The sequence below is a fragment of the Solanum lycopersicum genome, chromosome 7, assembly GCF_036512215.1.
Source record: "Solanum lycopersicum chromosome 7, SLM_r2.1".
Classification (NCBI taxonomy): domain Eukaryota; kingdom Viridiplantae; phylum Streptophyta; class Magnoliopsida; order Solanales; family Solanaceae; genus Solanum; species Solanum lycopersicum.
Window position 1 is genome coordinate 67,919,185 of NC_090806.1, and position 20,846 is coordinate 67,940,030.

General features: G+C 33.8%; 2 protein-coding genes across 3 annotated transcripts; both read left to right on the forward strand.

Annotated features, from left to right (window-relative positions):
- The first annotated feature begins 236 nt into the window (after positions 1-236).
- On the forward strand, positions 237-2,473 carry NAM (NO APICAL MERISTEM). The gene is made up of 3 exons (NM_001247325.2): positions 237-513; positions 658-941; positions 1,724-2,473. Exons 1-3 carry the CDS (start codon positions 327-329, stop codon positions 2,309-2,311), a joined length of 1,059 nt encoding a protein of 352 aa, NP_001234254.1. The 5' UTR covers positions 237-326; the 3' UTR covers positions 2,312-2,473.
- A 3,529-nt stretch (positions 2,474-6,002) lies between these two features.
- LOC101261434 (uncharacterized) lies at positions 6,003-20,508 on the forward strand. Of its 2 annotated transcripts, XR_003247522.2 has the most exons (18): positions 6,037-6,364; positions 6,448-6,511; positions 7,405-7,513; positions 8,641-8,703; positions 9,263-9,360; positions 10,380-10,446; positions 10,569-10,640; positions 11,555-11,716; positions 12,553-12,626; positions 12,730-12,827; positions 13,868-13,975; positions 15,791-15,888; positions 16,205-16,342; positions 16,952-16,999; positions 17,405-17,519; positions 18,357-18,457; positions 18,677-18,766; positions 20,087-20,416. XR_003247522.2 is itself a non-coding variant. In XM_004244202.5 (17 exons), the coding sequence occupies exons 1-17, from the start codon at positions 6,295-6,297 to the stop codon at positions 20,171-20,173; spliced, it is 1,572 nt and encodes a 523-aa protein (XP_004244250.1). In that variant the 5' UTR covers positions 6,003-6,294; the 3' UTR covers positions 20,174-20,508. The 2 variants fall into 2 exon arrangements, 1 of the variants encoding a protein (XP_004244250.1); XM_004244202.5 differs by lacking the exon at positions 18,677-18,766 and having other exon boundaries at positions 6,003-6,364; positions 20,087-20,508.
- Positions 20,509-20,846: the final 338 nt, after the last annotated feature.

The following is a 20,846-nucleotide window of genomic DNA, read 5'->3' on the forward strand; positions in this document are numbered from 1 at the left end:
GCCTTAGCTTAGCCTATAGCATAGTACAGTACAGAAAGATCATCAGAGCTATAAAAAAAATTGAAAAAAAAAAAAAACAGAACAGGACAGGGCAGTTGTACAGATTTTTCCTTTTCCCCACCTACATCATCCATCCTTATGATTTCCTCCCACTCTAATCTTTCTGCAATTCCCATGAACCTAACGTACACTACCATCTCTCCTATAATATAACCCTCAAATCACTCAAATTTCTCAATTTCATAAGAATGTGCTGTGTTATCTTTGTGTGAAAATTCTTGAAATATTAGGTTTATCTATTTCGTGGTGTTAGCCTTTTTTTTACCATGGAGATTTATCATCAGATGCAGTTTGATTGCGGTGATCCGCATTTACCACCGGGGTTTCGGTTTCATCCAACTGACGAAGAACTTATTACTTACTACTTGTTGAAGAAGGTTCTGGACTGCAACTTCACTGCTAGAGCTATTGCTGAAGTTGATCTCAACAAATGTGAACCTTGGGAACTTCCTGGTATGAACTTTTTTTTTTTATTCTCATGTTATATTTGAGTGTGCAAATTTACCATGTTTTACAAGATTTGAACGCTAATTAAATATTTTAACATACTTTTGAGCTTTAACTAAAAAAAAACTAAAATACCCTTATTTTATTAAGGGAAAGCGAAAATGGGAGAAAAAGAATGGTATTTCTTCAGTCTACGTGATCGGAAGTATCCAACAGGGCTGAGGACTAACAGAGCTACTGAAGCGGGTTACTGGAAAGCTACTGGAAAAGATAGAGAAATTTTCAGTTCAAAAACATGTGCACTTGTTGGTATGAAGAAAACCCTAGTTTTTTATCGAGGAAGAGCACCAAAAGGAGAAAAAAGTAACTGGGTTATGCATGAATATCGCCTTGATGGCAAATTTGCCTATCATTATATCTCCAGGAGTTCGAAGGTACTAGAGTATTTTTGTGTTAATAATTAACTGATACACATATATTAATGAATTTTGATGAAGAAAACTGATCTACATGTTTTGTGTTACAACTCATACTTTTTTTTGTATTTGGATTAAAGAGATCAGATTTACTGGAGATATTCTGTGCACAAATATATCATTGATATTACTGCTAGAGCCAGAGATTCTGAAGCAGAAAGTTTTGTGAAACTTCGTTTTCAATGTCTCAATTGCTTATGATTAAGTTGGAAGTATACATAGTCTGAAAAATAACAGAAAAACAAATTAAAAGAGAAAAAAAAGAATTTGCTTTTATTATGATTTATGATCAAAGCAATTAAGACTTTACAGAATAATATACTGTCATATTGATAGCGATTTAATATAATCTCTTTCCAAACTTATTTTATTAGCCTTATCAATGTGTAAGCATGCTTACGTAAATTCATCAGTCTGTTAGATTTTGACTTTTAGCGTTTTGGCATTAATTTAAATGCTTCTTTTTTTAAAATTGCATCATAATGAGCTTCATATTTGTTAGATTACAAACATTTCTTTAATAACAAAATAAGATTCGTAGACGCTAAAAATTAGGTCTTGCCCCAAAAAATGTTGTATATTTGTTTTTCATGGTAAAGTTAAAAGCCTGATGCGGGTTTTATGAAATTTGTAGCTTTCACAAGTTCATAAAATATGTAAACATGCTTGTAGTTATAAATTTTAAATTTTGAATTCGTTTTTTCGTGTTTCCATTGTTCTCATATATTTTTTGGCTACAGGACGAGTGGGTTATCTCGCGGGTCTTTCAAAAAAGCACCGGTTCTAATGGTGCCGCTACTTCAACTGGTGGCGGCAAAAAAAGGCTAAGTTCAAGTATAAACATGTACCAGGAAGTGAGTTCACCGTCTTCCGTCTCTCACCTTCCGCCGCTCCTCGATTCCTCTCCGTATAGCACTACCGCCACTTCCGCCGCAGCTATCGTAATCGGCGACCGCGATCGTGATCATAGCTTCAAGAAGGAGCACGTGCCCTGTTTCTCCACAACTGCTACTGCTACAATAACTGCACAGAGTCTAACTTTCGATCCAACTTCTGTCTTCGACATTTCATCAAACACCTTGCATGCACTACAGCCAACTCCAAGTTTCGCTTCTATTTTGGACTCTTCTCCATCTAATTTCACTAATTACACAAGGAATTCAACTTTTCCAAGCTTAAGATCACTCCATGAGAATCTCCAGCTTCCGTTATTCTCCGGCGGAACCTCCGCCATGCACGGCGGATTTTCTAATCCGATGGTTAATTGGACCGTGCCGGAGACTCAGAAAGTTGAACAGTCTGAACTTGACTGTATGTGGAGCTACTGAATTAGCAAGTGCTTAATTTTAATTAAGACGTTAATTAATTAAGTAATCAGTGTGTTAATCTTTGCTTTTTGTTTAGTATGTACTGCGTGTGGCAGCTTTAGTGGTATTGTCACTTTGTTGTAAACGTTCAGCGTAATTTAATGCATGCTATTATTTCTCGACTACATTAGTACATTATTATAATTTAACGTCGAATATTTACTATATATTTTAAAAATATTAATTTGTTATAATTATTTCGATTTTATCTAGCTTTGCACGTGGGATGGGGTTACTGGTGCTGATTAAATTATGTGGACTAAGAGTTAGGATACACATGGAATATTGTCGGTGTTTGGGAATGAGACAAATTAAATTGAATACACTTGCTTTCTCTTTTAACTTACTTACATTATGATTTTTTTTGTGGCAGTTTATATGATAACGTATATTTGGTGTTTTACGTACGAAAACTCTGCCAGTATGTGTGTGGTGAAGTTCTTAGTAAAATTCATAATTACCTAACAACCAAATGTGTGTTCAGTATTAAATCATAATAACAGGTTGGGATAAGGCAGTTGCTACTAGATGCAACGAAATAGAGAGACCAGGCCAGTGAGTTTTATCTATGTTTTCATATTAGATATATATTTTTTGGGCACTAAATCAAGAGTGCAAGCGAGATGAAGATAAGTGAACGAGATTTTCATATATATATGTGAATTTACTTTGATACAATATATCTAAAATAAATTATATTTAAGTTTGATCTCATATATTTCGAAACATATATATGTGGATATACTGAACTCTTAAAAAATTCATAATATTCCAAAATAGTGCATGTCTAAGTAATTAGCTATAATAGTGAAATTTTTATTAGTTTCTCATGATTCCAAATATTTTAGATGAAATTTCCAACGTTGTCAAATCGAGGTTAATGGAGAAGGAAGTCACACATAATCTCCATATAATTGCAAATACATTGAAGCCATAGTTTGAAAGGTAAATATCTAAATACCCTCTCTTCGCGCTAAAGAAAAATCTCGTGATTATGAAATCATATTATAAAATATTCTTAGTCAGTTCAAGAATAATGCTATGTAGCAAATATTATCAATGTTTGTCCTACTTACAAATGTATCAACATTGTTAAGTCTTCACATACTTGTAAATTAAATTTCGTATCATATAAATTAAAACAGATCAGAGTAATAATTTACTTGTTAGATTGGACATATCTGAGGTACGTAAAATATAATATAATTATAAAAATGTAAGAAAAAAAGGACAAGTAGTATATATAGCGTAGGTGAGAAAAAAAGGAAATGCACAAGTCCAAAGAGAGAAAAGTAAGGGTTGAGATTTCCCTTAGGTAGGAAACTTATAATCATGAATGGGATCTCCCATTCACTTCTCTGTTCCTTTCCTCTTGTCAATATATGACCTTTCAATTTTCATCTGACGCACTCTACTCATTACTCTTTTCTTTAATTTCAAACATTCCAATTTTCATAATATATGAAATATAAATATACTTGAAAAATATTTAATGTGATGTGATTTAGAGCAAAATGAATAATTTTTAATGTGATTTTGAATATAGAAGTTCTAAGATTTTAGTTGAGATAGGAAGTTGAAGAGTAATAAGGATGTGTGAGAGGTTGACTATGATAATTTTTAAGAGAGATAAATGTATATAGATTAAAAAGAAACTCAAAGAAGCGATCAAGCAAGATATGTACATGTTCATCTTATCGATGATATGTTACGAGATAAAAAAGTATAGAAGTCGATGATTTAGATAGAAGGATAGTAAATAAATAAGTGTGGTGGTACTTAATGCGGAGAGTGAGAGGGCTTGGATTCACAAATTAAGTATGTTAATCTTCATTTTGTTTTATTTATCTTGTTATTTTGTTATCGTTTTTTCTTTTAATTATATTTTTATCACATTTATTTTGGAACCGAGGGTCTATCGTAAATAATCTTAATGGTGAATTTAAAAATTTTCATTAAAGAGTTCGAAATTAAAAATATAATTACATCAGATTTAAATTTGAAATCTCAACTCTTATATTTAAGTATTCAATCTATTTATAAATACAATGTAATATTGCTGTAGATTTTTTTTAAAATCATTATAATTCATGAAAAACACGTGAGGAAAATCCTAACCTAAAAGAATTTCTTTTAACTTTTCAACATGGAAAAAAAAATTATTCGTATCAAGTGTTTATATCATATTAATTTAATTTCTATATATTTATGTGATTTAATGAAGTAAAAAACATGTTAATTGATAAATCTTACCTGTATCGGGTGTTAACACCAAATAAATACATATTGTTTGAATTTATAGTTCATTTTAGTTCATAAAATCACGTAATAATGCATTTTGCATTAGTTTGGTGTAAACATTCGATGTGAGTAAGTTAATTAAAATAAACTATTAATTTAAATACATATCATACATGTATTAAATTGATGTAAATATTCAATGCGATAAGTTTTACCGTGAAAATTGTATCATAAGTTGACAAAAGAAATTAGTAATATTAAATTTTAAATTCTGAAAATCTTAAAAGGTCAACTCATTAAATAAAAACCTAATTTTTTTAACTCTTCTCTTGTTTTATTCATGTACATGAACTGTAAAGCAAGGTAAATTATTGAGTTGTTCATAGAGAGGCTAACTCAACTGGAAAATAGACACGACATGGCCTATAACGTACGTGTCATTGTCGACGCTATTGATTTTGAAAGCGATTTAACTTAAATTTTAATTTTTAATTTTTAAATAAATAACTTTAATCTTAAAACATTAATAATTTGTGAGCAACACAATTAATTATCAAGGTTATTTGGTTTAATTACATGTTGTGCAAGAGTTTTTGAGAAATTTGCTTATTTAAAGCCCATTATGTTGGCATGACAGAATTAGGGTCCAATAAGATTCATGCTAGTCTTGCTAGTGGCCCAATTACTACATTTACCATTCCTCTTTTCTTAAAGCACTAGAGTGATAATAATTTATAAAGTAGATTGAATTAATTTTGAAAAATTATTTGAAGGAATGTTTTTTAACAAATAATTACTGATTTTAGTGATATTTATTATTATTTATGATAATACTATGTTACATATGAAATATGTATTAAAAGTGAATTAAATAGGCAATATTATATATTATAATTATTTTTAAAAATATATTATACTTATTTGGTAAGGAATTGACACATTGTATTATAAGTGCGTTAAAATGGATGATAAATGTATTGTCCTTTAATAGAACTTGTATTATATATAAATTATAAATTGTTTTTAATAATATGAATGAAAAGTGTATTATAAATATATTAAAAATGATAAAATAATAATATTATAAATGATAAATATTTAGTTTTCGATAATTTTTTTTAAAGTAATAAAGTGAAATGAAAATCTCTTTTGAGAAAGAAATAATATCATACTATAATGTGTCACACCGTACTCTTTTCATTTGTTTTGAACTTAATATTATTTTGGTTTTGGTTTATGAAGAGTTTTCAAATCAAAGTTACTATTGAGCATAAATTCGCAGTAGTTACTAATTTAAGATGCATTTCCAAACAATAATATTATCCATAATTGTGTCTCAATAAGAGAAAGATTTCAAAACGTCTTAGATTTGAACTTTAACTATTAATAAGTTTTTAATAAAAATATTATTATTAAATAGACTTTGTATCAGAGACTTTTGATACAGGATAGGAAAGAAAATTTCATTCAAATTAAAAGAATTTCACATTTGTTGTCAATCAGCCAGTGCATACAAACAAAAGTGAGGAGGCAAAAGCACAGTAAACGACACTGCACACAGTGTGCGTGAGTGTGTTGTGCAAGTAAACAAAAAGTTTCAAAAACCGATTCAGTAGTAGCTCTTTTTAGCCCTCTTTTGTACTCTCTCATCTTTTTCCTCACCGTCTGCAACATCTTTTTTCTCTCTCTCTGATACACTAACAATGGCGGAAGAGTACTCTGTGGATCCGGCGCAGTTACTGGAAGCAGCTACTGACTTTGCGTATCATCCTGGTATTTGTGATTTTTTTTTGACTTGTTTCTCGTCTTTGGTAAATAAGCAATTGGTTAATTTGTGTATCTTACAATTTTTTCAGGCGCTCTTTCCGATGCTTCAGCTCAAGACTTTCTTAATCGATTTCCTCTTCCAGCCATTATCAAGTATCTACTATTTTCTCTACTCTGTGTTGTCAGCTCTTTCTACATGAGTTTTCGGCTTACAAGTTACAATACACTCTGTATCAATTGCTCACTGAATGTGTGTGGCAGAGTTAGAAACTGTGTAAACTCCTTCCAAATGCTACGATTAATCCAGTGGAGATTTGTGTAGTTTTTTTTTTGAATAAAATGTTTAAACTAGACAAAAGTAATACAGATTACAATCTTTTATTGGCTCAGTTCATTTTTCTCAGTCATGTTTTGCTTCATGAGAGTCAATTTAACTAATATTTGAAGTTAAAGTTGAATTAGATTAATTTAATATTTTATAATTTAGATGTTCGAAAACTATAAATTGCAAGCCTTCTCATATTATATGTTGAAAAATAAGTCTTAAAATGTTGATCAAAATTCATGCTATTTGACTTTTGAAAAGTGAAAAGTGACAAATTAAAGTTAATGGAGTTTAAACCCGTTTGAATCTTTTTGGAATGGAGAGGGTATTCAACTTTCTGTAGTGGTGCTCCTACATGCTTGAATTTTACCATACCACATCACCTAGCTTAGAGAGATATAGTTTTGTCAATTTCCCACAAAGGGGGATTACACTGGGTCTGCTGTTGTAATTTCCCACTGAATATGTGTGGCAGTGTTAGAAACTATGCAAATTCCTTACAATTACAAGGGCTAATGCATTAATCCTGTGGAGATTTGGTTAGGATTCTTTTTTTTTTTTTGAAATGAAATGTTTAAACTATATAAACATACTATAGATTACAATCTTTTACAAGTAAGAGAATTTAAACAATGTTCAAACAATCTTGTTTGTGTATTTTTGGGACAGGTTGGAAATGCTCCTACTGGCTTGCTGATTGTTAACTTTGAATTTCTTGCAGTGCTTTGCAAACAAAAGCAGATTACCCTGGCCTAGAAAGTGCTTTGGTTGATTGTTTAGAGAAGCTTTTCAAAACAAGATATGGAGCATCACTCATTCCACACTACATGGTATGGCAGTAATGCTAGTACTACTAAATAAGCTAAATTCGGATCTTCATATCTGAATGAGTTGTTGTGGGTCTATCACAAGTGTGTGGTGAAGTATATATCAGCTATTTGGTTATTTAAAGCTTAGACCATACTATTGTGGGCAATGTGAAACATTAGATTGATAAGTTTTCCCTTTAGAGCTAAATGCTAAGGAGCTTTTGGGTTCTACTTAGTAGAGAGCAAAGGAGAAGTGCTTACTCACAATGAACGGGTACAGTTTAAGAAAATTTAATCAACACTTGTTATTATTCTGTGTTTTTGTGTATGAAGGAAGTTGACCGATGTGGGGTGATAGATATTGACAGCTATAATTTAAACCAACTTATAGCGGTAGGGGTACAGCTTCCTTTCTAAAGCAACATAAGGAATTTTAAGGTTCATTTTCTTGCAGTTCTTTCTGCTTCGAGCTATTCGAATGGAGCGTTAGCCTTCATCTTGTAATCATGTAACTTCTGTTCATGATTGATTTAAAAGGTTCTTGATTAATGTGATCAAGAATGATTTACTCTTTTACAAAAGTTCTGTTCATTGTTAACACGTAAACTATACCCAGTATTTTCACTGATTTGACTTTCTTTTATTTTATGACTACAAGGAACCGTTAGAGAGCTTAGAGAAAAATAGAGAAGGAAGTGAACATCATAAAATGTTTAGAAGAGACTTTTTTAGAAAATCAGAAACAGAAGATAACAATATCTGTTGGATTTCAGAAATCAAACCAAAACCTTTTTCCAAAGAGAAAATAATCCTATTAATTGGGTTTTCCTAACAGCTAATACCTCCCCTAAAAATTAATTTCCAAAATCTTTTCAGAATATCTAGACTTTTCAATGTTGAGCCACAAATCCAGAGAAATGATCTTAGATAGCAATGAGGAAATATACTTTGAATTTATCTGTGTAAGGATCTCCTGTGTGGTCTTATAGAGCTAGTCAATCGTAATTCAATGCACACAAATAGTTTATTCCCTTATCCATCTCCGTGCAACATTTGTACTTACTCTTATGCGTGTCCATCATAATAGAATTTGAGGTAAATCATTAATTTTTTCTAAATTGCTTGGTCTGGTTTCTGCTTATTTGCAGCCATTTGTTATTGTCGGTCTCGGTGCAGAGTCTCAGAAAGTCAGACGCTTAGCATGCCAAACTGTAAGTGCTTCTATGATAATTTCAACCCTTTTTTGTTAAGCATAAGAGTATGTGCCTCCAAAGTAAATTTAAGATCTTTTCACCTATTAGTTTTTCAGTTTCCACTCCATGGAGACCCTTTCTGTATGGATGCTTATTTATCCGGAAGACATGTAGCTAACTCTGTAGGATGATGTGGGTGTATGAGAGAACTGAATAGTGAGGTTCATGGATTTAACAGCTCTCATATTTCCGTGTATGTGTCTCTGGATATTTTAAGCAGGATTGATGTTAATCTGAAGTTTACAACTTGGCAAGTTTAGACTATTTTTCTTATGAGAAACAGAATATGGGAAAGTGGTTATTGGAATTGCTGAATGTTTCAATATTCGTTGCTACACATTCTCATCATGCTGGAGAATTCACTTATTGTTGTAGCTATTCATTTTGCTTTCCTCATTGAGTGCTCCATGTCGTTCTAAGATTTAGCTATCTTTGTTTGACTTGCTGAAAACCATGAATATGGTCAATCTTTTTTGGTCTCCAAGTTTGACTCTCATGCAGTAGTAACCATGTACAGGTATCCTGCCTGTTGGAGAATATTGATGAAGCACTTGTTATACAACTAATTCATGAGTATGGAGTTTATCAACTTTTGCTTAATTGCCTCATAAGTGGGTAAGGCGCAGTGCAATTTCTTACCATATGCAATCACTGACTGAACTGTCTATGATTTTTACGTTTGTTTTGTGGAGATGGCTTTGTTGGATGTACTGATCTTGCTATGGGCAGGCCTTTTTGTGGCAGTTGATTTGATTTCACGTGCTTCTTTGAGAGTCGATTTACTTCTGCTTTTGCCTGCATAGTTTCGACATCACATGTTATTCTTACCCCTTCAACTGTCATATGGGGTCATTCTAAGAGAATATGGCGTGGTCATGAGTTAGAAAAATAATATGTACAGGAGTTAGATCAGATAACTAATTGTTCTCTTTTGTCGTTTCATCCGCTAGCATGATATGGTCTACTAAAGTACTTCAACCAGGTAGTATGACCTCTTTCCAATTATCCTCTTTGATTTTACATTTTTCTTTTAGAATTTTTTTTTGATCGTGTCATATGAACGAATGGCTCTTGTATTACCTACATGTCTACACTTCGTGAACACATTGTATAATGTGTTGTGAGTTGGGATTCTACGTTTGCTCTTGGAGACCAAAACACAGATACTTGTGACAATATTTCTTGTCAATGACAAAATTTTGAATGAGAACTATTATTTTATTTCCCTTTTAAACCTTTTTCTAAGCCATGTCCTCAAGATGCATCTTTGTTTGCATGCTATTTGCCTCCTGAATTGCTGACTAGTCGGTTTTGGGCTCCCAATGTGGAGGTTGCTTGTGAACTGATTTTGTAACGTCATGCTGATTATGTTTTGGAACCTGTCATCTTTTACTACGACATTCTTTAGTTTCTCACATCCTAGTGGTGATGCTTTACATGCATAGATCTGTGTGATTTTGCTGTGCCATATGCTTGTTGTGACTTCTTAAAGTAGAATTGTACATCATCAGTCGTGATGATGACATGTGATTAGCAAACATCAATCAGAAAAGTATGCACCCTAATGTCACTTCTTTTTCCTCTTCTAGAAATTGGGTCTGCTTGTAGTCATGTAGGGTTTATTATTCTGGCAGGGATGCGGAAGTTGCTGCTGCATCTACAGATGCAATTAGGAAACTGGCTAGCCATTCGAAAGGCATTGTATGTAGTATCTGCTTCTTATCTTGGTCATTGCACATACATTTCTGCATGCCTGTGGTGATAATTCGACCAGATATATTGTAAATAAGGATCTCTGTTGAATTTAATAAAATTTTCTGAAGGATATCATATTTCCTGAAAGCGGCAATGAAGCGACAAACCTCTTGAACTTCGCAACCAACTGTGCACCTCTGGTATGTTTTTTTGTGATGAATGTTAAAAGTTCTGTGTGCCTTTTGATAGGCAGTGTGCTGTATGCAATGAACAGCTCTGCTCTGAAATTAGTTCTTCACTTTCGGTCATGCTTGAATTTGTGTGAAAAACATGTCTAATGAGCAGTTCTCTTTTGAATTTATTGCTTTACTTGATGTCATGCTGAGATAAATTATTATAGTTGCTATCCAGTTAATCATAGCATATGAAATTATTCTTAAATAAAGAATCTATGAGACAAAGACACTACTCTTAATCTATACATACCACTAAGGAGCCTCAGCGCAATGGTAGGAGATTCTACTATTTGACCAGGAGGTCTGGACTTAAAGTTGGGGAACATTCTCTTGCAAACATACAATGTAAAGCTACATAAAATTAACCCAACATAGTCTGGCCCTTCCTTGCACCCCCCACAGAAAGAGTTTCTTGACTAGGTTTCCTATTCTTTAACCATCATACTTATTATTTCTTCTAATTTTGGTGAAGCTTCTTTGACATTCACTTTACTTTGTAGTTTGTAATGAGAGAATCATACTTCAGAAATATCTTTTCAAATCCTAACTTGGTTTTACTTTTTGCATAAATTACACATAACATCTACATGACGTAAGTTCAAAAGTTCTAATATCTATAGTTCGTATATCTTCTCTGATTCAAACAGAAATTATAATCATCGATCTATTTTGTTATGGATGTAATTGAGCTGGTGCCTTGTGTCTGTCTTGATTATTGAACTTATCTTACTCATCCCTCCAAAATTAAAATAAGAAAGAGGAAATAAAGTAATTAAAGTGGAATCCAATGTCAGTGGTGGTTCTTGATTCATCTGAACCTCATTGAGCTGTGGTATGCATTGCTAGTACTTGGGCTTTTCATTTTGCTAAATCCTCAGGGACGAGTTCGTGTTTTAGCTTTGATAGTGAAGTTATTCTCCATTTCCACTTCTGTGGCATCAAGAGTCTACAGCTCAAATCTTCTTAGCTTGTTGGAGACAGAAATCAGCAATTCAGATGATACATTAGTCACTTCGAGCAGCTTGGAACTCCTATATGAGGTTTGCTTCTAGCTAGCTATAGAATTTTCCTCTACATGTGATCATTGCAGTTTGCATTTTTCTTGTCACCATAAGGTCTTATCAGCCATAAATTTTGCATATTTGTTCAGCACTGGTAGAACATATCTCTGGGATTTTATTTGTTCAAGAAACTCAGGAAGTCCTTGTCATATAAGTTGTGCGCTCTTCACGCAAAGTATCAACTTGTAACCTGTTCGACATATCACAAAGAGAATGCAGAACTATTTTCTTTGATCGCAGAATAACATTGCCGACTCTGAACCATAACTATCTAGTAGTATTGGTGATGTGACCATGCCTTTTTTCTTTATGCCAAGCACTTGATGTTCTCTTTTTCCCCAGCTATCGAGTAAATCACTCTGTTGCTTTTTTATGTTTTGTGCCTTCAGCTACTGTTCTGAGATGTTGGTCCCATAGTCTATAGTAAACATAGAAGGAAATGAAATAATGAGGTAAATACTCTGAAAATATAAGGCAGAGAACTAGGGTTAGGTATTTACCTAAAGCAACCTTTTCCTTGTCTGCCGTTAATACCTTATCAAAACTTTGGATCATCATGTGATGTGGAGGAAAGATGGCTAACACTTGGAAGTTTCCATATAAATTTAAGAGCTTTTTCCTGAATATGTTTTTCTTTCTCTAGCTACAGGGGATCTAGTGGTGGCATATATTAAATACCCTCCTTTTATTTGGGGGTTTGTACTTGTGTGCTAATCTTCTATATGTTTTATTCTACAATCACTTAATAGCCTTTTCTTCAATTTGTTCCTGATTATGTTTTACTTGTTTTTCTTGTATGTGCTGGGTGAATGAAGTTGGCTGATGTTGAGCACAGCACTGAGTTCTTGTCAAGGACTAAGTTTCTCCAAATTCTTACTTCTATTATTAGGTTTGCACACGAGAATTGCTGCTTGTGATTCTGAATTTTATGTTCTGGTCATTCAATCATTGTAACTATCATATTTATTTCTTCACCTGTTTATCTTCCTTAGTGATGCTTCTGCTGAATCGATTTTGCGATCAAGAGCAATGATGATAACTGGAAGGCTGATGGCTAGGGAGAATGCCTTTGTCTTTATTGATGAATCTGGTGATACTCACATATACTTCTTCTATGTCTTAATTGTGTGCCAAATTTGTTTGTTTGTTTAAAATTTATTAACTTTACAAGTTGTAGGAATGTTGATTGAGTATTATAGTTTCCATCTTTTAAATTAGCTTATCACTTAAGTGATGAATAAGACATGTTACTTGTACATGACTCTGGTATTGTATTCAGGTTTTATGGTGCATAATTAATGGACTTGTGAGTGGGTCCAAGTAGAGTTCTTTCCATCAATTAAGTCAATATTGCTTGAAGCCCACTATATATGTTAGGTAGAAAAATTCTCATATCCAAGAAATCAGCATCGTGATTTGGCATATTTTAATTAGAATGTAGGAGGAGCTCAATTTCATCCTCAAAGTCTATGGTATGTTCTAGTTAAGGAAATACGTATGTCCCAAGTATATATATAGGTAGGCTTTGGTTTTGTGAAAGAATTTAATCTGCAATATTTGGACTCGATAAGGCAAAGGGTGGGCGGCGCAAAATTATTATAAACCCTTTTGGAAGCTTACATAATTTAGGCAGGATTGTTATAGGACAACACCCTCATGTTAATGAATCTAAGCATCTAACTCATAACCTCAAAGGCCCCTTAAGGCAGGGCATCAGTGGCGCAAGACCGTTGTAGACATCAATCGGAAGCCCATTTTCAAACCATATGAGACCAGAACTCAACTAGTTTTAATGTACGCACTGTAGAAGTGGTATATCAACTGCAATTAATAAGATGTTGGCTGATCTTTAGGATTTTTTATTTATTCCAAGTAGGAACTAGGAAGGTTATATATATAATCTAGCAAATTTAATTCTTTGCTTGGTATTCCTTTCTTCCTCACTGTTGTCTAAGTTAACAACTCAATATGTATCAAAAGAGGATAGACTCTCATTTTGTGGTATGTTTTCTATGAAGTTATCTGGTACCACACTGTTTGTTGTAATATATCCTACCTTTTCTTTTGTTGTTCTACTGCAGCTTTTGCTTGCTCGCATAATAACTCTCTGGTTGTTATTATGACTTTCAGGTTGTAGAAATCTTATTTCTGCCATTAATGGAAGATTCAATTTATTAGAAAATCAAAATGCAGATGAATGTGAATGTGCTCTTGAAGCGCTCGGACAAATTGGGTTGTGTAAGTTTTTATTTTTTTTATATTCATGTCCATGTGATATAGCTCAATTTCTCCTTGACAAGAGATACCTTGAACTACATTTATTTCGACAAAAACTTTAAATAGTTCAGGCAATTTTTATTTATAATTTCTTTAAATTAATGATCACACTTTGTACTTATGAGACCTCTGCTGATTTTTTGGTGACTCCGCTTAGAGTTTGAGCCCTACTCGCTTTTTAATTATCTGAACAAAGTGTGTGTACTGTAAGTGTGCATGACAATAGTAAGAGAGTATTGAACTGTCCTCAGGTGTTTCCCATTCTTTTGAGAAGGTAAAAGGCTTTTCATTGTTATCAAAACAGTACAAAGTATCAACTCCAAAAGAAGTGATAAAAAGAACAAAAAAAGATTAGACTAGGCTGACTAATATAGTCTCACTGTACATGAATAGTTTCAAAAGCCTCTAAAATGGTCTCACTTTGCCTATGTCTTCCATTTTACACTAAGAAGCAAACAAAAGCAAACAATTGAACTTGATCTTCCAGGTTGGGTTGGTTAATGCTTCAAAACATCTTTGATTCCTATCTCTCCAAATAGTCACCATGTACAATCCATGATTGTGGCCCATTTCTTCCTTAGATTTTGTTTTTACTTTTAGCTCCTGTATTTCAAGTGGTGATGTGGTAATTACCCACTGTAATTCTGTTTTTACCCTTTATACAGTATATTTCTTGCTTTCCCTTTAACCACACTTTCTTTGTGTGTTTGATATCATTAAAAATGAAGAAAGATTTAAGCTCTGATGCTATAATCTCTTACATTCCCTATAGAGATCTTGAGCAGAATTCTGGTCTAAGTCAGTGTCTAAGAACTAAGCCATGGATTATCATGCCATGTGGAAGGACCTAACGACGTGAAGCTGTCGTTTACCATTATTGTGCATTATTTGTTGGTCTAGTGACGCTAGTCAAGCTATCTAGAAATTCTAGTTAATGGTACCGGCTATTACTTTTGGTACATCTGGTCAGACAGGAATCCTAGGTGATCTGATGGGATCTCAACTCCAAGTCAACCTGTAAAATCCAATTGTTTACTTAGTCTGTGTAACTGGCTAAATCTATACCTTTTTTGGATTGTGCCAGCTCGCCAGATATAGCTTAATGTTTTGTACATGAGTAGACTCAAATCTTTTTTTTGTTATTTTTGCTTAGTCATCTGCTTGATGCTATTAATGAAACCTTCTTACTCCATCAAAAAGAAAAGTTGTTGGCGTGATGACTCAGTGGGGAAATGCTTAATGGGCTAGAATGGTGTGTCATGATCTAGTGATGTACTAGCTCAAAGATCCATATGCTTTGGATAACCACTTGACGTGATGCTAATCCCGACTTCTGTGCATATTTTATCTTTCTGGACTGTTTTGTAGTATTACGGTTGCTTCATAACTATTCTCAAGTATTAATGTATTCAGGCTATGAAAAACCAGTACTTGGTTGCAGCTTTATAATCGTAGGGAATTGCCATTGGTGTTAATTGATTCTGCAACCATTCTTCTAGTGTTCAATCTACTAGATGTCATCGTTTATGCTGAGCTAATATTTAATCCTCTCATCAAATATTCTTTGATCTGTCCTCTTGTTCTTGATATGAATATGCTTCTCGAAGTACTGGTTCCTGCATTCATGAAGAAGTAAGTTTTTTGTTGCTCTTTTGACCGCCGTAATTTCTTTCTAGCACCGTGTAGTTCACTGTGACACATGCCACTTCAACATATTCACTTGGTTAAGAGAATACATCCTAATAAAAAAAAAATCTTGTCCTTGACATCTTGCAGCCAGCAAAGGTGCAGCATTGCTTCTCTCAGGTGCACAGCCTGCAGAAAGACATGTGATTTATGCAGCTTTTGATCAGCAACAGCATGGTAAACAGCTGGTAAGCACATCTTTTTTTGACATTTCCTCTGCTATGAGAGTTGAATTTGAGACTCCTTAGAGGGCGAGCTTTAACTTATGTTATCCATGTATTTACACAACCTGAATTTTATGAATGTTGTGTGAATGATGGCAGCTTATTATTGTATTCTAATGTAATTCAGCCAGAAGCAAAGAGGAGATGTATTAATATCTTTATCTATTGTTTAAGTTCTGTGCGGAACTCATGCAGACTCTGACTTCATGATTTAAAGAGATTCAGAAATTTGTTACCGACATAATCTTTACTTGGGACTTCCTTTGAATGCAAAAAACAGGCAGCATTGCATGCTCTTGCAAACATTGTTGGAGAAACTCGCGCCGAAAAGGATGTATTGCTGGATGGTGATGCAGAGCAGAATCTTCGGCGTCTGATCTATGAAGCAGCATCCAAGACTTCAAAGCTGACACCTTCAGTGAGTTTAATTTTTGTGTGACATCTGGCTTCGTGATAAAAGAAAAAACCCTGTAATCAGCACTCCATGCTCCCAAAAAGGGTAAGGGGGATTAGAGACAGAAAGGGTAAACAAATGGATTATAAAAAAAAGAAAAACCTGTGAAATGCATCAACCTCGTGGGTTGAAGAGTTTTATTGGGATTTGATGTGCATGAACCTGTTGTGTTCAACATTAATAGCCAGTTTGCTCAAGCTTTTGGGAAGCCAAAAGTGCTTATTTTAGCGAGTCGTGGTATTTGGCCAAACTTTTTGGAACAAATAAGTGTTTTTGAGTAGTAATAGTGGAAACTATTTTTCAGATGTTAAAAATAGTAGTTTTTCCCCACAAGCACTTTTGGTACCTTGACCAAGCACAATTACTGGATTAATATTGGTACAATTGCTTTTGAATTTCATTGCCAAATGCATACTCCTACTCTGCAAAAGTTTTTTTTAAAAAAAAACAGTTCTAAAAAAAACACTTTTCAAAATAGCAGATTTTGGAATTTTGGCCATACAAGTCTTCAAATACTTCTTTGACTTTTACATGAAGTTCTTGGTTATTTATTTGAATTGTTCTTTGTGACAGGGTCTCCTCTTATCAGTTCTTCAACAGGATTCAGAAATTCGTAAGGCGGTGAGATATATCTCTGCTGCTAATGGCTTAGATCATTTCACAGAGGGGAACAGTTAGAAGAAAGTTTCCTTGTTTATGTTATCCTTATAAAATCAACTATTTGAAGAAGCTATTCCTTCCTACCTTGCAGTACTGTGGAAAGTTTTAATTCTTTTAGCAGTATAGTGACATGTGTGATGCATGTGAATCATTTCAACTTGATTTGGATTTTAAAATTGACTAAAGTGTGCATAGGAATAATGGCTACAAAAAAATAGTACTCTATTATTTTTTTTTTGTCATTTTGTATTTTCTGTAGAGTGCAAAGTAATGCACACCGTTTCATGATGCTGGACGTGTTGGTGTGATCAATGATTATATAGTTTCTCACAGTTAGTAAAAGTCAGTATCTTCTTATGTTTACAGGGCTACAGAGTGATAAGTGGGTTGGTGATGCGACCTTGGTGCCTGATGGAGGTTATTTCCAGACGAGAAATAATAGATATAGTAACTGATGCATTTAAAGAGACAGAAAAGATAGGTTTGTATGCTAATATCCAATTTGCTTGACAGTACACACAAACATTGTTGTTACTATGGGTAAAGTATTTGCTGTTTGCATATCTAAATGCAGTCATTTGATGACATTTTTTTAGCATCATCTCTGATTGATCATGTCTTCACCTAAAGGACTTCTGTGCTCCTGCATTTTCTCATTCAACCTTACGTTAGCCCATATTCATGTGAAACTGCAAGATAGTATATTTCTTATTTTAATTGTCTGTTCATCCTTTACCCTGACAATTCCATTAACAAATAGTCTTTAACTTACCATATCTCCGTACTAATAAAGTTGCATCATCAGCTATTGATTTTTCAACTAACCTGGCTAAGCAATATCTTATATGCATTCTATTGTAAAACTGTAACTATTTCACATAATACATGTTCTTGTTTACAAATATACATTTGTAAAGCTCGAGCAATATTTATTTTTTAACTATGGTATACGTGCATGAACATCCTTTCCAGTTATATAGAGATTCAGAATCACCAAAAGTTTACCTGGTTTCAATTGCAACATTTTCTTCTTTTTGTGTCCATCACAATTTCTTTTTATATAAAGAAAACTCTTGATGACTTCCCGTAGATAAAGGGTTGAACATGTAGCTTTTAAGAGAACGAATTGAATGGCCGAAAATGCAACAGCTGGAATCATAAGGCCCAAACCCAGTATATTTGGGTTCTTTCCTAAAATGATGCCATAAGTATCATTGATGACATGGTTTAACCGCCTGAAGAGCAATTATATGTTGAGAAAATAACTGTGAGCCTTTCTGAAGCAGTTTGGCTTTTCCTGAAGTTCATTAATGTTCAGGTATGGAAGCTAGACACAAATGTTGCCAGTCAATCTACAAAGTTTTCACCTCATCTAGTAAACTGATAGCTGACAATGCATTTTCGGGTATAGCTACAAAGGTGCGTCTTTCCTGATTTCTATCACTTGTGTTCAAATCTTTATAGATTACTTGTAGTTCATTGTGGATCTGAGATGGGATTGGTCTTCAATCCTACTGTTCCATGTTATAGAAGTCTGACGTGTCCTTATTTTCACCGACTAACTATAGATATTGACAAGCATGTCAGGTGTTCAACCTTTTTTTTCGCATTTTACTTTTCTTTGTGCAAGTATTGCAGTGAATTTGCAACAACAACATACCCAATGTAATCCCACAAGTGGAGTTTGTAGAGGGTGATGTTTATGCAGCCCTACCCCTACATTGCAAGGTTAGAGTGGTTGTTTCTGATAGACCTAACTCAAGTAACACATATCAAAGATCAAGTATGTAAGACAAATACAATAGTGAAGAAGACATACTTAAAAATAATTGAGAAGGGAATAGTAGCATCAACAAATAATATGATAACTGAATCAAAGGAAACAATGGAGTTTGTAGAGGGTGATGTTTATGCAGCCCTACCCCTACATTGCAAGGTTAGAGTGGTTGTTTCTGATAGACCTAGCTCAAGTAACACATATCAAAGATCAAGTATGTAAGACAAATACAATAGTGAAGAAGACATACTTAAAAATAATTGAGAAGGGAATAGTAGCATCAACAAATAATATGATAACTGAATCAAAGGAAACAACAAGTATTACTGAAATCAAAGAATAATAGTAATAAATCATAATAAAATATTGATAGGGAAACTAGACAACATTATATTACCTACTAACCTTATATCGTATTGTTCGACCTCCATATCCTCCTATCTAGGGTCATGTCTTCTTTAAAGTTTACTTTAATGAGCATAAAACTAGGGGAAGGGTCTACTTTTCAGTTGTTTCACTTTATATGGTAGTCACGGTGCCTAGGTGGGTCATAGAGAAGAAAATACATAAAAGCCTAACAAGTGAGTCATGCTCCCTTGAAATTTGCCCTCGGTAAGATGTAGGTGTGTCATGTCTTGTTTATACTTCTTCGGCCTACTTCTACTACTACTCATATTTACCATGGTCAACCTCTCACACCTCCCCACTGAGGTATCTGTGCATCTCCTTTTCACATGACTAGACCATCTCAGCCTCACTTGATTTATCTCATCTTGTCCACCATGGAGGTCATTCCGACCTTGTCCCAAATATCTTCGTTTCTAATGGTATCTCTCCTAGTATGCCCACACATCCATCTCAACATCCTCATTTTTGCTACTTTCATCTTTTGAACGTGCAAGTTATTGACCAACCAACACTGCCTGGTCAAGTTGGTGCATTTGCCCATTTATTTATTTATTGAAGAAGTCAGATATTTCATGAAGTGAATATGCCTATTGTATTGTCAACTGCACGTGAAATTAAAAAAATGAGTTTAGCCACGATGATAGCAATAGTTGAGCGAAAGAAATGAGATATAATTTACAGAAAGTCCAAGTTAATCTTCATAAATACAGTCTTTTAGCCCAAGTAAATTTTAAGATGGTCGATGACTGATAGCCCAAGTGACAGTGTTTGTTTCATCGAAGATTCTTAATTTTCTGTTCCTTTCTCCTCCCGTAGACAGTGTGCTTTCCTACATTTGTAATATAATAATGTGCTTTATGCAGCTGGAGCAAGCTATCAGCAGAGGTCCTTATCTAGGAAGAAAGCTTTCTGAAGCACAACCTGCAGTGATGACTGAGCAGAGATTTTAGTCTTCTCAACATCTTAGAAACTATCTTACAAGTGTTAATTTCAGCCATGACGTATCAATTTTAAGATGTTAACCCCTGGTAGTACATATTTTATCAAGTTGCTTGTCACTTCCCTTGTAAAATGTTCCCTTTTCTGTAGGCAAACAGCAACAATGATTGTATACTATGTGTGTAGGCATTTGGTGCTAACTGCTAAAGTTGGGTTTTAGCTATTCGAGTTCACTGGCCTTTTTCACTTCCAAAGATCCCATTCAAGAGATTCACTGCTTTGTCATGCGGAATTGATAAATATATGAACTCGAGCTAACTTAGATGAGCCAAGTTGAGCTGAAAAATCTGTGTTTTGGTTGGCTCTACTACGTGCCACTATTATCGTATTTTATTACTGTTGTGCTCTTCACTTTAGGTATCTTTATTACTTTGTTGTCAATACTCTTCTCTTCAGCATTTTTGTATTTTTTAAAACCATCTTTAAATTTTTAAGTTGAGGGTCTTATTGTAAAACATTTTTTCTACCTTTCACAAGGTGCTGATAAGGTATGTGTACCTCCACCTGTTCTAGACCCCATCTTACTAGACATGGGTTTAAGTTGAGGGTCTTATTGAAAATAATTTTTTATCTCTCCAAAGGTGCAGATAAGGTCTGTTTACTCCAACCCTTTCTAGACCCCAT

Coding starts and splice junctions, on each gene's coding strand:
- LOC101261434 (XM_004244202.5), top strand. CDS start 6,295: ATGGCGGAAGAGTACTCTGTGGATCCGGCGCAGTTACTGGAAGCAGCT. Junction 12,627..12,729: donor ATTCTTACTTCTATTATTAG/GTTTGCACACGA, acceptor TATCTTCCTTAG/TGATGCTTCTGCTGAATCGA. Junction 18,458..20,086: donor TTTCGGGTATAGCTACAAAG/GTGCGTCTTTCC, acceptor TGCTTTATGCAG/CTGGAGCAAGCTATCAGCAG.
- NAM (NM_001247325.2), top strand. CDS start 327: ATGGAGATTTATCATCAGATGCAGTTTGATTGCGGTGATCCGCATTTA. Junction 514..657: donor TGAACCTTGGGAACTTCCTG/GTATGAACTTTT, acceptor TATTTTATTAAG/GGAAAGCGAAAATGGGAGAA. Junction 942..1,723: donor ATATCTCCAGGAGTTCGAAG/GTACTAGAGTAT, acceptor TTTTGGCTACAG/GACGAGTGGGTTATCTCGCG.